Genomic DNA, 24,441 nt, shown 5'->3' with positions numbered 1-24,441 from the left:
ATTAGGAAAAACTTTTTCACTAAGAGGGTGGTGAAACACTGGAATGTGTTACCTAGGGAGGTGGTAGAATCTCCTTCCTTAGAGGTTTTTAAGGTCAGGCTTGACAAAGCCCTGGCTGGGATGATTTAACTGGGAATTGGTCCTGTTTCGAGCAGGGGGTTGGACTAGACGACCTTCTGGGGTCCCTTCCAACCCTTATATTCTATGATTCTATGATTCAGGTAGACGGCGCTGCCTTGGTTGTATCTGGAGTGTTTTTTCGGCAACCAAGCAGACTGGAGACTCTTTGTTAATGACAGCTAGGATTCCCCATGATCTGAATGCACCAAGGGGGCCATGTAAATCCATCAAGTGAGTTGGATGTTGGACTCCTCGGCTCTAGATGCATGTAGAGCCACCACTTGTATGTCTTCCTTTTGTTACACTGAGTCATCAGAGACGGTTAATAACTCTGTCCTTTCTTCCCCTTGCTTTTAAGACGAGACCCAGAGAGGAGATCAGTCCCTTTTGGTGAGGCAGCAGCTATCTGCTGCAGGCAAAACCGGTAAGGAGCAGCTGTATGTGGGCGGTGATCGTGGCTGGTGTTTACATGGAGAGTATATTAAACTGGTGCCACATTTCTGCATCTACGTGCTTCAAATGGAACTCTGTCTCCTTAAATAATGTCTGCAGCGTTCCCAAGGAAACCAGCGCTCTCTGAGCTTGGGAGTGGCTTGGGAGTGGTTGTTTTTTCTGTAGCCCATTGCCTTGGGCTCAGTCTCGCTTCTTCTTGGAAAAGAGACGGGGTAAGGGGGGTGGATTTGGGAGGATGTACAAGCTGCCATTCATGGTGCTAACTCCCCAGATGTCTGGCTGCTGACTAATGGTTTGACAGCATCCCCTGCAACCTCCGTGGCCTTTGGCTGCTGCTTTTGTGGCGTAGCTGGGCAGTTCTTCGGAGACTGCTCCTGCTGGAGGTTCCCCTGATCTAGAGCTGTCGGGGCACTCCACTGTCCTCTCCCGTGCAGGTAGGTGGATCCTGCTTGTCAGATTGTACTATAGCAGCAGGACTGTCCCTAACACCTCTAGTTCTTCGTCCACCAGTGATGCTGCATTAGGTGGATCCCTTCTCTTGTAGCAGGGGAGCTGTGGCAGCCCCTGGGAGGACAGGAAGTAGAGAAAAGGAGTACTTGTGGCACCTTAGAGACTAACCAATTTATTTGAGCATAAGCTTTCATGAGCTACAGCTCACTTCATTGGATGCTGTAGCTCACGAAAGCTTATGCTCAAATAAATTGATTAGTCTCTAAGGTGCCACAAGTCCTCCTTTTCTTTTTGCGAATACAGACTAACATGGCTGTTACTCTGAAGGAAGTAGAGAGTTTGTACTTGGGCTGCGAAGCGGGTCTCTCCAAAGCTGCCTCCATCACCAGCTCCTCCATCACACCCAGGACAAGCTGTGGATCTAGTTGTTTGTTCTTCGGGGGAGCTGTGGGCTGTCAGGTGTTTTGAGCACACCATGTGAGTGAGGATTCTGCTTTGTTGAGCACCCACTTACTCACCACTTTGAAGTTAACTCTCAATTTCCTATGCATTTGCAGCTAACCTAGTTACACTGATTTTCATGAGGGAACTGCCCGCTGTTCATTATCACAGGGATAGATAAACTGAAGACAATGTAGATAATACTAGTTCCCTGCAGCGTCTCACATCTTTGATCTGAAGGTTAACTGAACAGAGTGGCATACGTAATGTAAGGCAATTCAGACATGAAAAGGATTTAGCATCTACAAGCTAATTTGGTTACATTGGTAAACATCTAACAGGACTCAGGTACACAGACAAACACATTTAGCATCTACCCTTGATTTCTGTTACAACAAAGGAATGGGTTAGTGATGCTGGTCAGTAAATCTTTTTGATATTCACACACAAGTGAAGTGTGCTGCTTACAACTGCAATGCCTCTTGTCAAGCTGTTATGGGTCAGATGCAGGCTGGCTGGTTTGCCAGTGTAATCGTGGGGTGCAGAGCGATCTTCAGTTCTGCACTTGTGGGACCGTTTCAAAAAGCTGTTTTCTTTTCAGGCGTCCTTTTTGTAGAAGCAGGTGCCAGTCCAGTGAGTATAGAAACCGAGCTCATGACAGAGCAGCTGAAAGAGCAACTTCAGGACCTGAAAATACAACTGGAAACCAAGGTGATGGGGGGAGAGGGGCCCTGGGGAACTTACAGACGCTGGGGCAGAGCAGTGTGGCTATTTCCTGTCTGCATTCGGGTGACTCAGTGCTCTTCAAGGAAAGGAACTGGAGTCAGCTGGGGCTTGGTCCTACTTTGCACCACAGCTGTTCTAGAGGGAACGGCGCTCCTGATTCATGTGTGGTTCAGGTGGGGGAACTGGGGGGGACAGAGTTATAGGAAGGTGGGGCCGGAGAGATCTGTGCTTTTCCCCTCAGATCCGGGCATGGATGGTTCTCTAGGGGGTGCTGACTCTGTTTGCGGAGGTGCCAGGGAGAAGTCTGCGTGCCTTCCCGCACCCATCCCAGGGGTGCACAGGACGTCTTGGCAGGCAGCAGGAGTTGAAGCCACAGTTGGCTGTGTGGCTTAGGAAAGACTTGTAAAGGGTTTTGTTCATTTGCAAGGGCACGTCCTATTGCACCAGCCAGCCCAGAGGAAACGCCTGCAGATTGGACACACTTTAAACAAGGAGCTGTGTTTGTTATTGTCTCTTGGAGTTTCTTTCCTCTGGGATTTAAGAGGGATTCCAGGCGTGGTTCTTGCGCTCTGCGAGGATTCTAGATTCTCTGCCCTGTGTCACACCCCTAGTCCTACTAGCAGTAAAAGAGGGATTGGTTCACATGCGGGTTGGAAGGAGAAGTAGCAAAAGAATTCTGTGAACCCCTCCGTGCTTGCCTGAGTCACGGCTCCAATTCGCAGCTATTCAGACTCTATTGGACTCATTTTCATTGTTTCCAATGGGATCGTTGCCTTGTGGGCTCCTGATGGGGTTGTTGAGCTGCTGAAGAAGACACACACATGCCATAGTGCTGTCCTAATCTTGGGGAGTCCCGGCGGTAAATAGGAACAAGATTTTTCAAAACAATTTAGGGAGCCTTGGATGCTATTGATGCTAATGGGAGCTGTGAGTCCAAATCCCTTGGACAGCATTGTAAATCTCAGCCTTGGTGTCTTGTCTCAGATCAGGTGTATGTCACTGACCTCAGTGGGCTTTGGGCCCATAGTGAGCAATAAGGAAGGTCGTGGTTGGCTTCTGTGTGGATGTTCATGGGGCGGAAGGCGCTCGGTTCCTCCTCACTCCACGGAGGGGCAGGCACATGCTTCCCTGGTTGTGAAGATGTCAGAATTATTCAAAAAGCAAGAATACAGCATAGGATTGCTCTGCTTTTGTTGTAACCCCTGAAAATGTTTAACTGAAATAATAAATCCTATTGCCTTACATCGTCCACTGGCTTTAATAGAAATACTGCAGGGTTCCTCCAGGAGAGATTTTAAAATCAGAAGAGACCATTGTGGATCATTTAATCTGACCTCCTTGGTATCACTGGCAATTGCATTAGAATGTTTTAACCTAGGTTAAAGGAGGCCAGAGATCTTTGCAAACACTTTCTGTTCAAGCTAGGATGCTATAAATGTATGATTCCTAGCGGAGTGCAGAAAAGTGTATTCAGGAGTGCCTCGCTAACACAGAACTATTTTTCCTCTTGCAGGTAAATTACTATGAGAGGGAAATTGAGTTAATGAAAAGGAACTTTGAGAAGGAAAGGAAGGACATTGAGCAAGGCTTTAAGATGGAGATCAGCGAATTAGAAGAGCAGAAAGGTGACCTGGAAGAGCTCAAAATGAAATACCAGGAGGTAATTGATGGCTTGAAAGACCAGCTCCAGAAATCCACTCCAAGTCAGGAGCTTGAGAAGAGGTTTGAGAAGGAGAGGTCAGAAATGGAACAATACTATGCCAAAGAGATTTGCAACCTGGGACAGCGGCTGGCTCAGGAAAGAGACAAGCTGGAAGAAGAAATGAAGATGCAGCACAAGAACGAGCTACAGTTAATGAGGTCTGACACCCTTTTCTTTCCGGAGCGTGAGTGCATAATCATACAAGAGATTGGGAATGGATCCTAACTCAGTTCTGCTCGCCTCTATTCAAGCTCTTGTAATAGAGCAGGCTTATGGGATTGCAAGAGATGGGGTATTATGCATTTGGCTCTGAGAGGTTTCCTTATTTTGCAAGCAAGTCAGGACAGTGTAGCAGTCTGTGGATCTAGTTTAAAGCAAGAAGACTGTGCTCACCTTGTGTGAGCATTTCAATGTCTAGGCTCTCTGCAGGTTTCCCTGACACTGATGGGTCTCCCCGATGAACGCAGAATGTCTAGTATGTCCAGACGAGGGGGGGCCTTAACGAGTTCAGCTCTCACCAGCATCTTAATTCTTGCTGCTCCAGCAAACCGGCCTGCCCTTAGACTGATCCACAGGCAGCGAAAGTGGGTTTCGTTTCTCTTAATTGGCCAACCAAGGAATTAAGCGGCGTGTAGAAGAGGAAAGTAAGGGCTTTGTTCCACATTTTGGTCTCCTCCCTGCCCCCAACCGGGCAGCTCTTCGTTAGCTGTCGATTTGTTTTGCACAATAGCTTATTCTTTGCAAGTGTATGGGGGGAGGGAGAGGGGGAGATTCTCATGCTTCGTAAATGGAATCAGTTATGAAAAATCCAGTAGCCATTGTCTGCCCCTCTGCTGGTTCATCTCCTCTCCCATCACTCTCCACCTCTGCCCCTGGGCTTTGCTCAAACCTCTTGCTCTGTTGGTCCCTTGTCTTCCCACATTCTGTACTGTTCCTTGTCTGGGATAGACTCCGGGCTCAGGAGTGGGGCGTGTGTAGGATTTGGTGTAAAAGAACACTCCAACAAAGACTGAATTGGGCAACTGGCAATGAAGCCTGGTCTGGGATTAAAGAGTGAGTGGCACCTACTCCCATGCCTTGCTTGGTGAGCATAGGTAGGTCGCTTCGAACCTACCTATGTGTGGTCTCCCCAAATGGCCACTGCTTAATATTTGCATTATAATAAAGTAGGCTTGGTAAGCCGGTCAATTGACTAGTCAAATAATATCAATTGACCACCTACTATTTGAGCCCGGTCAAGTATTCCAGCAAGAATGCCTGGAGGTGGGTAGCGGCCTTCCTTTCTGATGGCCCATGGTGCCGTTCTTTCATTTATTAGAGCTACATTTCATTATGTTTTGCATTTTTCTGAGTTACAATAACTCGGGTAAGTCCCCTTTGATTGTACAGTAATTAGGCATAAGTATCGATCTGAGGCTAAACTTATTGGAGGCTTTTTGTTACTGTCCTAAAAAATTACTGCTCTGAAATATTTGACCATTATTTGGCCAGTCAAATGACCAATTATTTTTGGACTGGTCAAACGCCCAAACCTACAGTTGATGCCTGGTGCCTCGGTGGACTAGGCACCGGACAGACACACAGTGTGCGGGGTACTCCTCTCCAAGGAGTGTGCAGTCTCATTTGGCAAGACAAAGGATTATTCTCCCCATTTTACAGCTGGGGAACTGAGGCGCAGAGAGACTAAGTGACTGGTCCAAAGTCACACAGGAAATCTGGGGCAGGCTGCTACAGGTCCCCAAATAACAATTTCTTTGTGTGCAGAATGGAGCTGCACAGGGTCTTGGAAGATAACGCTTTGCTGAGAAGTAAACTCGGGAGATTTCAACAGGAAGTGGAGGATGTGGAAGAAGCAAGTAATAAACAAAGGTAAGAAAAGAACCCACTAACATTTAGCAGTTTGCTGAAGATGTTCGTCTGAGTTCCTTAAAAGCGAAAGCCTCTGTCGGAAATGGAACATACCCAAGTCCATTGTCTGAACAGGAAATCCACCAGAAACCGATAATTCAGTGCAAAAAATCCTAATGGGATGTGACACAGCAATTCAGATCTGGCTTTGAGAGGCTGCTTTGAGCTCAGAATTTCAGTTGCTATCTGGTTGTGAAGTCAGCTCAGTCATTGAGTTCTGGCTGGCTCCACGCTTCAGAGTGCCAGGGGGTTGGAGACAATTGGTGATACCGCTTCTGGCCCAACCCAACCTTCTGGGGAAGGTCTGACCAGCTCCCAACACAGGCAGTTGGCTGCAGGCTCACTGAGCAAAGAACTCAAGGCCAAGAGTGAGCCATAACTTTTGGGTCCCCGACTTTTACAGGGCAGCTGCTTGGTACTCTCTGAAAATCAGGTCCCTTTAAGATGTGTCCAGCTGGACACCTAAAATCACTAGTCAGGTTTGAAAGTCTTGGCCTAAATTGCTAGCACAATGTTATGTTGTGAGTCCTGGGCTAACGCTGGCATGATTACTCAGACTAGAATAACCATTCTCATTCTTTTAATCCAAACCAGTGTTGTCATGGTGTTCATTCTGTGCCCGGGAAGGTACTTTTACAAAAAGAGGTCTATGCTTTGCAATGATATGTGTTTCCCCTTCCAACAGGAAACAAATTGATGAATTGCAAAGAGAGAAGGAGACGGTGCTATCTGAGACAGAAGAGTTAAATCAATTGGTAAGAACCTACTAATGCTAAATGGCACTTAATTAGCCCTTCTGCTTAAGGATTTAGCAAGGCAAAGAGGGGCAGAGAAGGAGCATCCTGTGTATAACATGCAAGGTGTTTTGAGCAAACACTTGGATCTGTGCATTAATTAACTTGTCTCGGGACTCGCCCTGCTGACTTCAATTTGGTTTCAAAGCAGGCTGGGGGGTTTAGGACACCCTGTTCCCACCTATTTTAATGGGAATCAAGCACCCAAGTCCTTTAGATGACTTTGAGCATTTCAGGAGAGCTGGATGGGAAACGTTCTTCATGTCTCAGATCGTTTAGAGAGTGTGAAATTTTCCCTCATCTCAAAGCAAGTAGTAATTTTGGGTTCACTAGCTGAGGCCCCATAAAAGGAGCTGGATCTTCACAAAGCGCTGAGCCACCTGCTTTCGAAAAGTCATGTCTCTGCTAAAGTGCCTCAAAAAGAGGCCCCACAAATCACTAATCACTTTAAATTTTGGCTTGCTTTTTTTCCCTGTCTCCCTCTGAGACTTGTGGATGCGCGGCTAAGACCTTTAGACGTGCAGAGAGAATGATGCACAATTAGCTACTAAGCAGCACTGGAACACGCTCATAGGCCAGCGTTGGGGGCAAAATACACTGCGTGGTTTTGGGGCTTGTTGAGGTGATTTGAATAGCTTCTTCGCACCCCAGCGTCTGTAAAGGCTCCGCAGCCAAACTGAGGATCGGGCTTTCAGGGGTCTTTCAGGGGTCTTTCATTGCTGGAGATGAAAACAAATGTGCGTTATCCCCAGAATGACTCCCCTTGTTCCAAGGAATTAATTTCCTGCAGAGCTACTGTGCACGGCTTCTCTTGAGAGAGGGTCGCCGTGCACTCTTGACACACCCTCCCATCACACTTCGCCGGGGCGGCCACGTAAACTCCCCCCAGTTAGCGTGTGAACGAGCTGTTGCCATTGTGAAAGGGGCTTGTCTTGGGATGCTTTAATTCTGACTGTGTAAAGACACCCAGGTGAATCTGTGTGAATCCATCACCAACGTCCACATCCTCTTCTGTGCATGGCCCCGACGCCCCCCAACCTTCCCCTTCAGAACAAGACGTACAAGCAGGAGATCTGCCGGCTTAATGCCAGGACCCTGCAGCTGAGTAGCCAGCTGTCGGACCTCAGCCTCCAGAGCGAGACCAGCCACAGTACAATCCAGCTGCTGAACCAGAGACTGGCCCAGACGGTGAGCCAGAAAGAAGAGGAAGCTGCTGTTGCCAAGCAACTGCAAGCGACATCAAGTAAACTGGAGCTGGAGTACGGTCGGCATCAGTCAGCATGGCAGCGAGAGCGGGAGCTGCTCCAGCAGCAGCTCAGGGAGTCCAGAGAGAAGGTGAGACCTCAGCGGGGTGTTAAATCGGCAGCCTGGGCTTAGGTTGTCCTGGGTGGGGTGGAGCTCCTCCTCTCTCGGCGGGTGCGGGGTGCAGCCTGGCAGTGGTGCATAGGGAAAAGAAGCAACCCGTACTAGTTTGTGGTGCCCGCCTGGGTCTCTTCGAAAGGGATTTGCAGCGCTGCTAGCGAGGGGCATCTGGCCCTGCCTGGCCACAAACCTATGGCTGCTCTGTGGGGTTGAGTTTGCAGTTCCCTGCGTGGTGCTGCTCCAGCACGGTTGGACACGACACGCCTGTGGGCAGTTTGGCCTGTTGTCTCTGGGGCTGGCGAGCAGGATTGACACAAGCCCCCAGCCTTGGGCTGGCTCTGCGCCCATTGCAGTCACTGGGGAGTTTAGTCACTGCTAGGCTGAGCCTGAAGGCTTTAAAAATCCCAGCTGGCAGGTCTGTGAATGACGTTGCCACGCGCCAGGCTGATGGATGTGCCGCGACACAGGCACCCTGGGACCAGGAGGAGGGCGCAGGGCTTCGTTCATGTCCACGGAAACGAGCGCAGGAACCCAAGAAATAGCCGTGTCCTGCCCAGAAGGCTGGTCTGCGGGTTCCACGCTCACGGGCGCCCCCCACCCTTTGCCTAACAGGTCAGCCAGGTGCAGGAGCTGGAGATGGGACTGGAAGGCGTGACGCAGGAGTGCCAGACGCTGCGGCTAATGACCGCACAGTTCAGAGAGGAGCTGGAGGAAAGCCAGGATCAGGTACGGACTCGATGCAGCTGCAGGCTGGGCTGGATGGTGGCTGGTCCTTGGCTGCATGTGGGGAGAGGCCTGGGTGCAAGGAGCCAGCTATAATTGCAGTACCTGCTCCCTGCTAGCAACCGCTGTGGTACAAGCCATCCCTGTGGTGAGCTGGAGCCGGTTCGCACCGGTTCGCTAGAACCAGTTGTTAAATTTAGAAGCTCTTTTAGAACTGGTTGTCCCACGAGGGAGAACCGGTTCTAAAAGGGCTTCTAAATTTAACTGGCCAAAAGTGTCTCCTTAAGCGCCGACTCCAGGGGTGCTCCAGCCCTGGAGCCCCCGCGGGGAAAATTTGGTGGGTGCAGAGCACCCACCGGCAGCTCCCAGCCCACCTCCGCTCCGCCTCCTCCCCTGAAGGGGGGGCGCGAGGAGGGCCGCCCGCACTGCAGCAGGTAACCCGGGGTGGAGGGAGCACGCAGGGGAACTGCTCCCTGCCCCAACTCCCATCCGCCTCCCTCGGCCTGAGCAGGAAGCCGCTGCCTGCTTCTCAGCCCTCCCCGGCTTCCCGCCGAACAGCTGATTCACGGGAAGCCGGGGGGAGAGGAGGGGTAGAGAAGCAGAGCGGGGCGGTGGGTTCAGGGGAGGAGGCGGAGCGGAGGTGAGCTGGGGCCGGGCGTGGGGCAGGGAGCTGCCGGTGGGGGCTCTGCACCCACCAAATTTTCCCCGTGGGTGCTCCAGCCCCAGAGCACCCAGGGAGTCGGCGCCTAAGGGGCCACTTTTGATGTGATCAGTGGGGGAGCGGCTGCTCCCCCGCCCCTAGGAGCCAGAGGGACCTGCCAGATGCTTCCTGGGAGCTGCCCCAGGTAAGTACCGCCGGGACTCCCCTCCTCACCCCCTGGCAGGTGCCTCTGGCTCTTAGGGGTGGGGTGGGCACCCACTACGGTGGCCCACGAGACCCTCCTGCCCGGTTCTGGGGGCAGTCAGGGGACAGGGGAGGGGGGTGGATCGGGCAGGGGTCGGGGGGGGCGTCAAGGAACGTAGGGGGGTTGGATGGGGCAGGAGTCCCGGGGCGGGGGTGGGCAACGACCCCCTGGTGGGGTGAGGAGGGCACCTGTTGTTAAGATTTTGGCAGCTCATCACTGGGCGTGAGCGGGGGTGGGGTGGGGGGGTTGGCTCATGTTGGCAGGGAACGGCTCCAACTGAGGGGGGGTTAGAGACAACTGCCAGGTGTTGGGAGAAGCCCCCTCCCTCGGGGGGACGAGAACCAGAGGAGATGGTGCCCGATGTGCAGGCAGCCACCAGCTCCTGGGCGGTCTTGGACGCGTGGCTAAACCCCAAAGATGGCTGGGGCCCTCCAGGCCACACGCCCAAGAGTTATAACTTGGAGCAGGAAAACGACAAAACCGGCAAACAGGGTCACCAGGCGCCCTTCTCCGACATGAGAGGTCGCTCTGGGGTGAACTCCCCAGGCACCCACAGCCTTCTGCTCAATGGGAATCCTCCAGCCGTCTCTGAACCCAGCCTGTCTCAGCTCACAGACAGAGGAACCATCATCAGTCTCAGAACAGACCAACAAGAGCAACCCTAACCTTTCCCAGTGTGTCAGGGTCTCAGTTCTCTAGTCACAGGCCTTACACCTGTTACTGATGGCCTCTTGTAGGCAGGCCTGGTGCATCGGTTCTGCTCTTGTGACGGACGAAAGGGCAGCTCCCACAGGGCTGGGACAAAGCGACCTCATCTCCCCCCCTGCAGCGAGTGGCACATTCCTGGAGGTGCTCTCTCAGTCCAGGAGCGGGTAGTCCTGCTGATTAACAACATAGAGCAGGACCAGCCGTGTCTGACAGTGTTGCGTTGATGTTCTGTCTTGTCGAGGAAGCCAATGGCTAATGTCCTTCTGGTTGTCTGTACATGATCATTGAAATACCAGTGGGAGTCCCCTGGCCCCGGCCAGCCTTTCTGGCCTCAGTGACCTCACCCCGGAGCATGGCTCAGGCATGTAGGTTACACTGCTATCTTACAACAGGAGTACATCCAGTTCTCATTGCACCAGGCCCCGGAATGATCAGTGAGCCTCTTTCTGCACTGTGGGTTAGCTGGGAGCACCCCTAAATCCCCACCCTTTGTGACTCTGTTGCTGTCTTCTGCTGTGAAATGGTGCCTCTGTCTTCATTTTTCTCTTGTGCTGTAGTTATTAGAAGCCAACACAAGACTGAGCCTAGCCCAGTCTCAGCACAGGCAGGAGCTGCAGCAGCTAAAGGACCAGCTGGAAAGCACAGTCCCCAGGGACTGCCTCGCCCAGCTGCAAAGTAGGTGGGCAGAAGAACAGCGGAAAGTTCAGCAGCTACAAGAAAACCTCAGCTTCCAGGCCGAGCAGGCGAGCAGGCAACTGGCCGCCTTTCAGGTAAGAAGCAGGTGCAGAGATTTCTCATCAGCTTAGGCAGTGTGACCCAATGGAGAGGCCGCTGGCCTGGGACTTGAAATCTGGGGTCTGTTCCTGGCTCTGCTGCCAGCCTCTGGGTTGACCATGGGCAAGTCACGCCCCTGCTCTGTGCCTCAGTTTCCCCATCTGATGAATGAGGAGGATGATACTTCGCTGCCTTTGTAAGGTGCTTTGAGATCTGTGGCGAAAAGGGCAATGTAAGAGCTCAGTCATGGGACATACCATTAATCTTAAAAATCTAACACAAAGCGCAATCCATTGTGTTAATTCAAACTCCCCGAGTGCAGCCTTTTCATTGCGCTGTGTCCCAAACGCTGGGAAACAAACCTTTGCATGCAGACTGCTGAGCTTCATCCCGCTTCCAGGAACAGGGCTTGCCATGGTGAGAGGCCGTACGCCTGTTTGTGTTCACTGGGGGAACGCCGGAGACTGTGGAGTGGGGAGCTAGTGCTGGGTGAGGGGTACAGGAGTGACATGTGCTTGGCGACCCCTGCTACTAAGCCAGTGGGCAATTGTGCTTGGTTCCATCGGGCTGGTCTCAGGGTGTGTCGCTTCAGTCCCAGTTTCAAAATGTTCCGATTAAATCAGACAGAGCAAAATAAAACGGAAAAGAATGAAAAGCGAGCCCAGCAGGTAATGCCAGCAATGGAAATCGAACCCAGGGAAACGTCAAAACAGAGCTTCCCAGGTCATGGTCCCTGCCTTTGGGGAAGGAATCTCCACTCAAAACAATTACTTTTGAAGACATTGCTGTAAAGTTCACCCGGCATCCTTTAAAGGTTTTGTGTTAATCCCTAAGAGCTTCCACATAAAACTCATTCAGTCCCGTCTCTGCCACTTCATTTAACTTTGGGCCTGTCTACATTTACAAGGCTGCAGCGATGTTGCTGAGTGCTCCAGGGAGATGCTACCTACGCCAGTGGGAGCGCAGGTCCTGCACCTCCCCAAGAGGTGGGAGCTGGATCGACAGGAGAATCGATGTTTGCACTGGGGGTTAGTTCAGGTTAACTGCGCCGCTCAGGGCGTGGATCGTTCAAACCCCTGAGCAACATGGTTATACTGATCTAATTTCCTAGCCTAGACCAGGCCTTATTATTCCTCATTTCTAAGGTCCCGCCGGGGATCGTGGCCCCATTGTGCTAGGTGCTGTATGTGCAAATACAAACACAGTCCCTGCCTCCGAGAACTCTCACGCTAGGTTTAGACAGTGTGTAGAGGGGAATGAGCTCACGCCTGGGGGAGGAGGAAGGGAAGGATGAGGAGCAGCAGATGGGTGTCTGCATTAGCAGTCACAGGGGTTTCATTCACAGGTGGCCGCCAGTTCAGCCAGTGCCCGACAGGAGCAATGGCTAATGGAAAACCTGCCAGGCATGCAAGGTGCCGGGTGCGGCTCCCTGGTGAGTGCTGGGGTGGTTTGGGGCTGAGACCGGATGTGCCTTTGTTGCCGTGCATTGCAGGAGGAACACGAGAGGCTGCTCAGAACAAGGGAGGAGAGGACAGAGGAGCTGGAACGGGATGTGGGGAGCATGCAGATGATGCTACAGGAAAAGGTGACCCAGCTCCAGGAGCAGGTTAGTGATAGAGGGGCCTTAGCCATTGAGTGCCTGGCTGTGAAGGGCCGAGGGAGGGGCTGAGTTGTCAGGAGCTGCCATTTGTGCCTGTCGGAGGCACCTCTGGTTTTGTTTTTGCTGTCGGCCCAGATCAAACCCCCACCCGCAAGTGTGCCAGGGTGGGTGTTCACTGGATGAATCTCTGCTCCATTCTGCAGCACTGTTCCCCTCCATCCCGCTGTGGAGGGGTCTCTGCTAGGCTGGCTGGGTGCAGGGTTCAGAGACAGCTATATCCCATATATTGCAGCCCCCCCCGGGTCCTCAGGAGCCATCATGGCCAGAGGAGGGGGCCTTGCCTGTGTGCCACCAGACCACAAAACTGGCCTCTGCAGGATGGGGTTGCAAGGTCAATTTGGCGTTAGCTGAGAGTGGGCCATGGGTCTGTGTTCTTAGATTCACAGAAATGATGGGCTGAAGGGAACCTCAAGAGCTCAGCTAGTCCAGCCCCCTGCGCTGAGGCAGGACCAAGTAAACCCAGACCCTCCCTGATGGGTTTGTCTAGCCTTCCTTGGAAGCCTGTTCCAGAGCTTAACTCCCCTGAGAGTTAGAAAGTTTTTCCTAATCATAGAATACCAGGGTTGGAAGGGACCTCAGGAGGTCGTCTAGTCCAACCCCCTGCTCAAAGGAGGACCAATCCCCAATTTTTGCCCCAGATCCCAAGTGGCCCCCTCAAGGATTGAACTTCACAACCCTGGGTTTAGCAGGCCAATGCTCAAACCACTGAGCTATCCCTCCCCCCAAATCTCTAACCTAAATCTCCCTTGCTCTCCTCTGCACTCTCTCCAATTTATCCACCTCCTTCCTAAAGTGTAGCGCCCAGAACTGGACACAGTGCGCCAGCTGAGGCCTCACCAGCGCCGAATACAGCAGGACGGTTACCTCCCGTGACTTACATGCAGCACTCTTGCGAATACACCCCCAGCTGCATCACATTGTTGACTCATATTCAAACGGGGATACGCTATAAAACCTCCAGATTCTCTTCAGCAGCACTACGACCTAGCTAGCTATCCTCCACCATTTGGAGCTGTGCATTTGATTTTTCCTTCCTAAGTGCAGTACTTTGCACTTCTCTTTAGTGCATTTCATCTTGTTGATATCTGACCAGTTCTCAAATTTATCAAGATCATTGTGAATTCCAGTCCTGTCCTCCAAAGTGCTGGCAGCCTCTCCCAGCTTGGTGTGATCTGCACGTTTTATACGTGTACTCTCTGTGATACCAATTAAGTCATCATTTAGCCTCTAGACTAAGGCTTCTCATTCTTCCTGTTTATTCCCAGACTCCTTGCATGTGTGTATAGACATCTAAAATTTTGAGCAGATTCCCCCACTGATTTTCCCCCCTCTTGTTGCTCCTATGACCCCAGTGTAATGTTCCATTTGCCCCCAACATTTAGTCCTCTGTTACAGGCACCTTTTGTTATACTTGCCTGGGGCTTTTGTCGCGTAGTTTAAAGCTCTCCTCGCTCAGCTGGTGAGTCCATGTGCAAAGATGCTCTTCCCCGATGCAGACTCCATTGGCTTCAGTGCCCTGCTCAGCCACCACAGAGGGGCTGTGCATTCTGCTCCCGCCCTTAGGGTGGAGTAGCAGCCGCAGAGGGGAGGTGCTATGGGGGGTAGCCCCACATCCTGGCTCTGGATTGGAGGGGTGGAGTTCATCTCCCTGCACTCCTCCTTATCTCGCCCCAGTGCCTGGGCTTAGTGCTGGGGAGAGAGCCCCACGGCAGTGTGTGGAATGTCAGTCGAGTTGGGATGGACGAGCTTCTCTGTACAGGACCCTGTCTGTGCTCAGCAGAGGCTAGATAAGAAATCGGGTTCTAGTTAGAGCAGCTGGGCAGCGATGGGCATCAGAGGGCCGCTCTCCTGGCATCAAAGCCTGCCCCATTGTCCAGGTGAAGAGCCGGGGAGTACCTGTTAATTGTGGCTCCATCTGATTCTGTAACAATTATTTTTACCAAACAAGATGAGGCCTAGAGCCTGACCCCTAGGGGAGTTCGTGCAGGGCTGCATGCTCCATGACTGGATCGCTAACACAGAATGGCCATTGACCTAATGCTGCTTCCTCCTGCTTTCCAGCATGACAGAAACGTTAAGTGTGACCTGCTGCTGAAAGACCTGTACGTGGAGAACGCGCAGCTGGTGAAAGCTGTGCAGGCCACTGAGCAGAGGCAGAAAAATGCTGAGAAAAAGAACTTGGCCCTGGAGGAAAAACTCTCAGCCCTAACCCAACTGATTAGAAGAATGGCGCAGGCATCTCTCAGCGTGTGAATGGGCCCCGGTGCCGGGTTTGGCTGCAGCTGGAAGGACAATCAGCAGCGGACACCTGTCGCTGCACTCCATTATCTCAGCCTGGGAGCAGCTGTGCTGCAGGGGATCCCGGCCTGGCCTAGTGGAAAGTGCAAAGCTCTTTCGGCTGGGGCCTGCACAACTGGGTCACGGTGAACTCCCGTCTGCCGCTGGGATAGGCAGGGTTAGTGGTGGGTGGGGACACCGTATGTGCCTTCCCCAGCTGTGCCCAGTAGGGGAAAGGGCTTGCTGAGATCTCTCAGGGAGCTGGGGAGAAGGGATAATGGCCATAAGAGAAACATGCCCTGTTTTTTCAGTGGGAAAGCATTGAATGCTTGAACGCCGTTCAGGCCATTCCAGACGATAGAAGGAAGCTCTCTGCAGCCCGGGTCTGTCTTGGGGCCAGATGGTATTTACGGTAATTGCAACGTGCCCTCTGAGTTTGTCTGCACACTGGCAGTTTGTGTTGTACACGCACAGTTTTATACACAGAGAAAATACTCTTCACCCCTAAGTCCTGGCTGTCGTTCAGTGGCCCATGCTGCTGGAAGTGGAAGGACCTGCTCTATTTGTAGGGTCTTCTGCTTTCGGGTCACTTGGAATGGGAAATGGTTTTAATATTAAAATTACATTTTTACCATTGGTTTCTGGGTTGATTTTATTTCCCCTGGGATTTGGCTCTGCCCGGCCTTACAGCTTCCCTTGGATTCTAGGACACACAGACCCTCGCTTACGTCAAGTCAAGAGTGCAGGCCCTGGCCCAGCTGCAACGGCGAGCAGGAGAGCTGGCACAATGGAGCGACCTCTCCTTGTTCTCTGCCTTGGCTGTCAGAGGAGTCGCTTTGCTCCCTGCTCCTCTCCTGTGAAATATGGCTTGGCTCATCTCTGCTCCTTCCCCCTCTTCAGTGCTGCAGCACTAGGGCCCTGTGGGCAGGGAGCGAGGGGGCGCGCAGAATTAACTAATTAGAGCATTGGGGCTTTAGTTTACAAATATGGAGTCACTCATGTGGTTACCCAGCATGCAGAACTGAGAGGACATGAGGACTCCATACTTGTAAACTAAAATGGCTCTTTACTGAGAGAACTATTTACAGAAACGCTGCAGTGGCCAACAGCACTCCAGCCCTGTGCACACAGATGGACTTTCAGCGCTGCCTCCAGTCTTCTCCCTCCTGTAACCTGTGCTCCTCCCTCCAAGTTCCATGCAGGCTGCTCCATCTTTCCTTTCCGAATTTTGTGTGTGTGGTGTCTTTTGTACAAGCATTTGCTGACTTGCTGGGGTTGCTAGTACATCACCTGGTCTAGGGATATGGCCTTTACCACAGCCCATTGTGGCCTGTTAGGCATTGGTCCTTCAAGTGTGCTGGTTGTGAAAGCAGTCTCCCACTTCTTGTTTATGGTCTCGCTCTGGGTGGGGGACTTGCTTTCACCCCGTTGCTGCCTTCATTCTGAGGATGCAGGGGGGCATTCTGTTCGCCTTCTGTGTTGCTCCTGTACCTCGTTTCTTCTGACTCCCCGACGTCAGGCCAGCTGATGCTGTGGCTCATTCTAAGTCTTCCTGGTCCTGGCCTTGGACTTGTCTGCTGCTACTTCGCAGTTGTCCTTGGTTGAGTCTCCACCGCTGTCCTGAGTCTGTAGCTACCTTGTAAGACATCTGTCCCACTGCAGCTTGGGCTGCTGCCTCTGGCTATTGCTTTGTGTTGCTGTTCAATGGCTGGACTCAGACCTGGTCACCTGCGCATAGTGACCTCAGGTCCTTGTCTCCTTTGTTGTAGGGGCTGCCTGCCTAGCATGGTGTCCTCTTAATCTCTTCTATGCCCTGTCTGTCCTCTGCGGGGTTGGGAGAGTCTTGGTTCTTTGGCCCATCAGTCCCTGTGCTGGGTGACTAGCTAGCCCCTGGGAGAGCGTAGTGCCATGGTCCTCCAGTGACAGGTGCAGTTTGTCCATTGTGCATTTCCTGTCCATTGTGCATTTGCAATGTGTCTGGGACTACATTGCAGCTGACTTCACAATCCAGCGGGCATCGGATTGGTCATTGCAGCTCTGGTATTAGCTCAAACCTGGCAGGTGAGTGGCTGGTAGCCGCCTTGTGCGATGCATGTGCATGGAGAGTCTGGATCTGCTCATGTGCCCCTGCCAGTATCCCCCTCTTCGCTGAGCGTCTCTACGGCCTCAGTCACGGCACATGCTGCTGCTGCTGCTTGTGTTCCTAAGTGGGAGGCTGGGCAGCTGGTCTGTACGAGTGGCTGTCAGGGGTTGGATCCTTTCCTGCCCTGGCCGTTCGGAGGTATGGCTCTAAGGGTAGCGCTGTTTCTCCCCACTCTCTCCTGTAAGCTGGAGCCGTGTGGCGCACAAGGAACCCATCTCTAACCAGGGCCTCTCTTCTATCTGCAAAGTTACCTGTGAACTCCACAGTTCTCTGCTTGTAACCCAAGTACCTCATCCCTCTTCTGCTGCTTGGTTTTGTTTAAAAAACCTCTTTCGCAGCACTTTCCTGCCAGGCGGGGTCGTAGGGGGTTTACCAGCTGTTCCGGGCATTATTTCTGGCGACAGCCTCACTCACTCATCCTCCTCCTTCCTGGGGCAGGGTCAAAAGCTTTACCTTCATTTCCTCCCGTTTCTCTGCCAGGCCAGTTACACAGACCTAGAGCGCCCCTCCGTGTCAGGCTGTGGAGGCTGGTTGGGGGAGGACGCAAGTGCTCCCAGCAGGCCACCGAGGAGCCTATCAGCACTGTCGGTGGTGGGGGAGCAGCTCAGCAGCCCCCCTCCTAGCAGGGCCCTATCCTGGCCTGGCACTGACTGGGGATAGAGCCAGGCCCCAGGGTCTGCCCAGCAGCAGCGAGTGGCTCTGAGCGGCGCTGTGTGGGGGGCGTGTAGAGCCAGTCCTCGCGGTGCCCCAGGAGCAGGAGCCATCCTGTAGGGCAGTGAGTGGAGTCTCCATACCCCACCCCCAGGCTCAGCGTCCCTCCCTGCCCAGCATGATGGAAGGAGGAAGAGCAGGCACCAGTGTCTTGTCAGCAATACCCCAGCAGAGCCCCTCAGTGTAGGGGCCATAGGAGCTACCAACTACATCAGCTGGGGCCTGGAGCCAGGCCTCTGATGGTTCCCAAAGAACAGCAACGCATCCCTCTCGGCTGGGCGATAGAGGAGCCTGGCCTCGAAGGAAAACCAGGGGGAGTCCAGCCTTTGGGGCTCTATGGTAGCAGGGGCTGAGTGTCCCTCGTTACAGGGGAAGGGAATTGCCTGGCATTGATGTTAAAGTGACGGGGAACCAGGCCCCTTGGTCTCCCCTGCAGGCCTGGGTAGCTGCCTGGTAGTGCTGGTCGGTGGGGCCCAGCAGATGGGGCTGGGTGTGTGGCAGGCGACTTGCTGAGCAGCTGATGTCCCAGCACAGGGCACTGCAGGGGAGGCAGTACTAGAATGGTGTTAGTGCAGGGAAAGGGAAGGGGGTTAGGAAATGAGCCACCTCTGGGGCTGAAGGCAGGGGCCCCCAGGGAAGGAGCCATGAAGACAGGTGGGGGCAGAGGGGCCACCTAAGGGGCCTGGTGTTAGGGCTTTCAGGGATCTTGGCTGAGGGGCAAGACCAGCCAGGGCTAGGAGGGTAGCAAGGGCAGGGCCAGGCCAAGGAGCAGCCTAGGGTGACTCTTGTCTCCTTCAGGCTGCTGTCCCTGGCAGCAAGAGGCCCCATGAACCAGAGTTGTTGCAGAAAGATTAGAGAAAAATCCTCTCTGGGGTTCCAGGTAGCTGGCTCTGTGCATCCAGGGGCCCTGAGTGCATCACTCGCTGTCCATCTCACTCATCCCTGCTTGAGTCGAAGTGCAAGTGTAAAAGCACAGAGTTGCCAAAGGGGACTCACGCAGGTGATGCCCCAGAAACTACTTCAGACTCTTTGAAACTACTCAGTTGCCAATTGGCATCACTTTAAAAATGCTCCCCAAAGCCTCTGTGTATTTTCCAACAATTAATTGTTCCCCCCAGGGCTTTGCAGACTATAGCAACACACGGACATATTACACTAGAAAAGCTGTATTTGCCACTGCTAAAATCATCACTACAGTTGGTTTGATTTCCTTCATACAGAGAGTTTGTCAAGGAAGGAGGGTCGATGGAGGCTGGCCCACAACTCCCGCACTGTGTTCATGACAGAACGTGCTCCAGAACTCCTTGTCTGATTAACTGTTCGCATTTCCAGCGTGGTAAAAAATGCTGAAAAACAAACACACCTTTCTGAGTTCAAGGCAGACCTATTATGTGAAGACAGCCAGTTCTGCATTTGTAGCGGATACTTGTCTTGACCAGAAGCACCAGGCTGCACGTTAGGGACAGCTGGAGAGGGCAGCAGAGCTAGATTTGCACAGCTGCTGAGTCCTGTGTGGAAGCAGTAAGCGCTCCGTGTGAAAAACGACTATCTGCTCCACTTACTACTGGGTGGACAGTGGCCGCAGTCAGGGAAGCAAGCATTCCGCCCATAGTAATGGTTTCAAACCAAAAACCAGAATTACACCCCCCCCTTCACTATTGGGCATACACCGCGGTGGGCAAGCTTTTTGGCCTGAGGGCCACAGGGGGGTTGCAAAACTGTATGGAGGGCCGGGTAGGGAAGGCTGTGCCTCCTCAAACAGCCTGGCCCCTGCTGCTGCCGCCCCTTGTCCCCTGACCGCCCCCTGGGACCTCACCCCCTATCCAACTCCCCATGCCCTGACTGCCCCGACCCCTATCCACACCCACACCCCCAACAGGCCCCTCAGGACCCCACCCTCCCCATTCCCTGACCGCCCCACCCCATCCCCTGCCTGCCCCCCAGAACCCCCTGCCCCCCACCCCCTTACCATGCTGCTCAGAGCTGCAGGAGCTCGCAGCCACACCGCCGTGCTCCCCGGCAGGAGCAGCGGGCCAAAGCACTAGCAGAGCGGCGAAGTGAGCCTGCGAGGGAGGGGGGACAGCAGAGGAGGGGCCGGGGGCTAGTTTCCCCAGCCAGGAGCTTGGCCATAGTTTGCCCACCTCTGGCAAACACATGGGCAGAGCCTCAGCTGCTGTCAACTATTACAGCTCCGCTGACTTCCACGAAGCTATGGTATTTTACTGCGGCTGTGCCACCCTGAGTACATCACAACGGGCTCTGGGATCCTTCAGAATCAAGAGCGCTCACTGGACGGTCAGTTAGCCCCCCTCATGCCTTTGCCCAGAACAGCATTAGGTGAAGGATTCCAAAGAAAGCGCTCCCCGCTGGGGCAGGAGAGTATGATTGTCTCAACTTGTTCCTACACAGGTAAGGGTTCAGTCATTCGGTTTTAGTAACAGTCCTGCTCTCTTGGCATAGGTACCTGGCTATTCTTCTTCAACAGAATTGTTGTACCGTCGTCAATCTCAAATTCTCCATGATCCTTTAAACACCGAACCTAAAGCAATGAGAAAAAAGCGTCTCCTTCAGCATCAGCAGATCAGGAGATGCACAGGGACAGGAGTATCAATGTCACAGGCACAGAATGCAATGTGTGTGAACCAATCACTATGTACTCTTGTTGCATGTCACTTGGGCTGTGTTTAAGCCAGACACACTCACGCCAGCCCAACAGCATCTCACATAAAACAGGGAACTGATATGCAAAACCAAGCAACCTCAACCTTCGTTTGTGTAAGTTCCCCGTTTGGCCCACCTTGCTTAACACCAGCACCCCCATCACATTATGTATCTCGCAGTAGAATGAATTAAGGGGTGATCAGGAGTCTCTATGGAGGTGAGGGAATAAAAGCAGGAGCACGGCGAGAAGGAGTCCTAGAACCAGAGGGCGTATTGAGCACATTCGGACCAGAGTTTAAGGGAAAAGGAAGAGCAGAGCCTCCTGGCATTCAGCCACTACCTGCACATCTTCAAACTCTTTGCTGCACAAGCTACCAAGTTGTCAGGTGTTGCCATGCAGTTTTATGTCTTCAAAAAGAGTTGAATGTGGCTCACAAGTCTTGTGTTGCCAGCCTGGGTATGCGCTTTTAATATATAGCTCCACGCACAAAGCTCCTTCAGAAGCCCCAGCCTTGCACTTACTTCGATGTATAAGCTTTTGGGAGGTTTCATGTCCTGTGTAAGGTCCAGCCCTTCCTCTCCTCCTAGAGACCTCATGTAGGTAGCAAGAGACTTTTTATACTGATTGAACCACTCCGTCTGTAGACATAAGAACACTAAACTAAACCAACAATCCGACAGGGACACAGGAGCTCAATAATGAGCACACACGCCTTAAAAAACACAGCTTGTAGCCACTTTAAAATATTTTTCACTGCCTTTTTATATCTTCCAGTAGAACTTCCATTCTACCCTGAGTATTATACAAGTCAAGTTTATAACAAAGCTGGGCTTACTTCTTCAGCGGACATGTGAAATCGGAGGTCATTTGGCAAGACACTGCCATACTCCCACCTGAGGGCTCGGATCCGAAGCAACCGGTCATACCTGGAAGAATTAATCAGGGATTAAAACCACTGAGTTCTCAATCAGAAACAGAGGTATTAATCCAAAAAGGAATCTGAACTCAATCCCCTATTTATACCAGATCTGATGCTCATGAATAAAGCATAAAACCCAGTTATTCTAGTCTTCCCTCCATAGGCCTACCAAAATCATATATTTAAATAAAAACAAGGCCCCTATAGAATAAGGGAAAACAATGATACAGAGACCTTCCTGTATTTATTTTACTACATTTGTCAGGTGCTTGGATACTATTGGGAAAAGAATCAAGGCCAGAATTTTCAAGCGTGGCCTCTAATTTGTGTGCTTAGTTTTTAAAACATACATTGCAGCTTGATTCTCAGAGGTGCTGGGCACCCACAACTCCCACTGAAGTCCCTGGGACCAGCAAATGCTCAGCACCCTTCGAAAATTAGGACCACGGCATCTCAAGCTGGACACACAAAATCAGAGGCAGCTCTTGAAAAAGCAGCTCTTTGTCTACATAACAGACCATACTCCGGTCACAGACAAGTGCTGTGAAAGCAAGATACACCTTCCATTAGAAACTTACAGATATGCAACAACACATCGTCGATTTCGCAGCAGAGAACAATGACGAAATTTGATTGTTCGGATTAAGTCACTTCGTCCTGATTTAGCCTCATTTCTGGTAATAATACAAAGGGAAACAGTATTACATTACACTGAGACCAAGAAACTATCAAGCATATATTCTTCCTACTATTTTTCCCAAAACTACACATTTACAAAGCTCAGATGCAGTTTAGTTTAGAATTTCTCTGGCCCTTTGCTCCCACCTCACCACAATCTCGTTTTTATCCCACTAGGAGCTACATACTAATGTTCAGCTAAGTAAATAATCTCTTGACCACATTGGCTAGTTTGCTAGCTGTTTTGTGTGTTCACAGAACTAATTTTTCTGGCACTGGGTGATTTTGTTCTTGGAAAATACAAAACAAAAAAAGAACAAAGGCATCCAAATAATTGATCCTTGCTGCTTATCTCATGCACATGCCTCACTCCATTTTAAAACATATTTTATTAAATACAACTGAAACAGTGACTTTTTTTTCAATTTTGTAAAAAAGTGACATTTAACAATGCATCCCCTTTCCTATATTTGGGGATGCAACCTTAGGTCAGTAAGTGCATTATGTACAGCTGAGTGAATCATCTATGGTCACGCAGTTTCACATCACAGATACGCTGAAAATGAAATTTGATTAATAGCAGAGCGATTTTTTATTCGGTCCAGTCCAAACTTTTGGACGTTTTGGTGAACATGTTTAATTCAGCTGCTTGATAAATAATTGGATGCAAAGCTGTTCTTAAAGATGCAGCATGCTGGTCCCTTCAGTTAAAGCCCGAGTTTCTTATCCACAATTCCAGGCCTTCCAATGAAGACCCTGAACAACAGGAAAGAGGTCACATCCCTTGTACGTCAGCCTTTTTTTTTTAAGCCCCCTGCCCCAAAAATTCAGAGCTTCTTTAATTATCATAAAAGAGACAAAAAATGCACAAACTCTAATGGCCTCTTTAACACACGTGAATACAAAGAGGAACATTCCTGTGTTTGGTTTCAGAGCAGCAGCCGGGTTAGTCTGTATCTGGAAAAAAGAACAGAAGGACTTGTGACCCCTCAGAGACGGCTATTACCAGCAGGAGAGTGAGTTTGTGTGTGGGGGGTGGAGGGTGAGAAAACCTGGATTTGTGCTGGAAATGGCCCAACCTGATGATCACTTTAGATAAGCTATTACCAGCAGGACAGTGGGGTGCAGCAGGACAGTGGGGTGGGAGGAGGTATTGTTTCATATTCTCTGTGTGTATATAAAGTCTGCTGCAGTTTCCACGGCATGCATCCGATGAAGTGAGCTGTAGCTCACGAAAGCTCATGCTCAAATAAATTGGTTAGTCTCTAAGGTGCCGCAAGGCCTCCTTTTCCATTTATTTGGGCATAAGCTTTCCTGAGCTGCAGCCCACTTCATCGGATGCGTTCATTTCTAAATAAGAGGCTTGCTTTCCCTTGCTTCTGGTGCGTAGCCCGCTCGCCAGTCTTTCGTCCAAGACACCCACGCTTACACATCAGCCTGGTTCTGTTCATACAAAGCTTTCATCTCCTCAAGAACTTGCCGGAGTCCATCGTCCTGCAAGAGAGGAGTTCGGGGATTTCAGCAGGTAGTCGGGGCCAGCACGGGGGTCAGCGGAGCCGCCCGCGCCGGGAACGGGAGCGAACTCCCGAGCCCCGCAGGGCAGGGCAGGGCAGGGCAGGCGCGGCCCCGGCCAGGGAAGGGGGCAGCGGGCGGGCCGGGCCCAGGGCCCCCGGGCCCAGGGCGGCGGGACGGAGCCCGCCGGGCGCCTCGCGGGAGGGGAGCGGTCTCCGGAGGCCGGCTCGGGCCCCGCCCGGGGGCCGCGGGAAACGGGGGCGGGAGGCTCGCCGGGGCCCCCGCGCAGGGGCGAGCCCGGGCCCGCCAGCGGGGAGCGGGGGGAGGGGCTCACGTGGAAGGCGGGAAGGTGCCCGTCAGCGGCGCGGTGCAGCCCCCGCACCAGCTCCGCGGCCCGCTCGCCGAACATGGGAGCGGCGGACCGAGCTGGGAACCGCGCCCTTTGCCCGCGGGAGCGCGCCGCCGGCCGGCGCCGCCAATGGGAGCGGCGGGAGAGGGTGGCCACGCCCCTTCCCTTACAGACGCCGGCGAGGGACAAACTGCCCCGTCCAGCCCTTCGCAACGCCCCGCCCCATGAGTCCGGGCCCCGCCCTCCTGGGTGCCGAGGGGCGGGGCGTTCCGTCGCCCCGCCCACGCCCTGCGCTGAACCGGGCCCCCCCGCACCTGTCCTAGGTGTGGCCAGCCCTGAGGCCCGTGCCAGGCCGCTGCAGCCCCCCGTTCCCGCCCGGCTGGTGGCGGGGCTGGCTGGAAGACGAGCTCTGTGCAGCCCCCGAAGCGGCCGGCATGTCTCTGCAGCTCCTCGCAGGAGGGACG

General features: G+C 52.6%; 2 protein-coding genes across 3 annotated transcripts in view; one reads left to right on the top strand and one right to left on the bottom strand.

The window, feature by feature from the left end:
• Positions 1-15,637, top strand: part of NINL (ninein like) — a 72,504-nt gene extending 56,867 nt beyond the window's left edge. For both annotated transcript variants that reach the window (XM_048842242.2, XM_075127323.1), the window contains 10 exons: positions 479-544; positions 2,066-2,175; positions 3,704-4,050; positions 5,657-5,761; positions 6,486-6,555; positions 7,645-7,929; positions 8,569-8,682; positions 10,850-11,062; positions 12,559-12,672; positions 14,788-15,637. In XM_048842242.2, coding sequence (XP_048698199.2) covers positions 479-544; positions 2,066-2,175; positions 3,704-4,050; positions 5,657-5,761; positions 6,486-6,555; positions 7,645-7,929; positions 8,569-8,682; positions 10,850-11,062; positions 12,559-12,672; positions 14,788-14,979 — 1,616 coding nt within the window. In that variant the 3' untranslated portion in view covers positions 14,980-15,637. The remainder of the gene's footprint in view (positions 1-478; positions 545-2,065; positions 2,176-3,703; positions 4,051-5,656; positions 5,762-6,485; positions 6,556-7,644; positions 7,930-8,568; positions 8,683-10,849; positions 11,063-12,558; positions 12,673-14,787) is intronic.
• Positions 15,638-19,007: 3,370 nt separating this feature from the next.
• Positions 19,008-24,111, bottom strand: GINS1 (GINS complex subunit 1). The gene is made up of 7 exons (XM_048842253.1): positions 23,963-24,111; positions 23,546-23,610; positions 22,017-22,112; positions 21,355-21,445; positions 21,041-21,157; positions 20,322-20,396; positions 19,008-19,203 (listed from the first exon to the last, which is right to left on the bottom strand). Exons 1-7 carry the CDS (start codon positions 24,035-24,037, stop codon positions 19,135-19,137), a joined length of 588 nt encoding a protein of 195 aa, XP_048698210.1. The 5' UTR covers positions 24,038-24,111; the 3' UTR covers positions 19,008-19,134.
• Positions 24,112-24,441: the final 330 nt, after the last annotated feature.

Source organism: Caretta caretta, chromosome 3 (assembly GCF_965140235.1).
Source record: "Caretta caretta isolate rCarCar2 chromosome 3, rCarCar1.hap1, whole genome shotgun sequence".
NCBI lineage: Eukaryota > Metazoa > Chordata > Testudines > Cheloniidae > Caretta > Caretta caretta.
This window is presented reverse-complemented; position numbering and strand designations above follow the sequence as displayed.

Coding starts and splice junctions, on each gene's coding strand:
- GINS1 (XM_048842253.1), bottom strand. CDS start 24,037: ATGTTCGGCGAGCGGGCCGCGGAGCTGGTGCGGGGGCTGCACCGCGCC. Junction 22,113..23,545: donor GAACAGAACCAGGCTGATGT/GTAAGCGTGGGT, acceptor TATTATTACCAG/AAATGAGGCTAAATCAGGAC. Junction 19,204..20,321: donor TGTTGAAGAAGAATAGCCAG/GTACCTATGCCA, acceptor TTTGTTTTTCAG/CATTTTTTACCACGCTGGAA.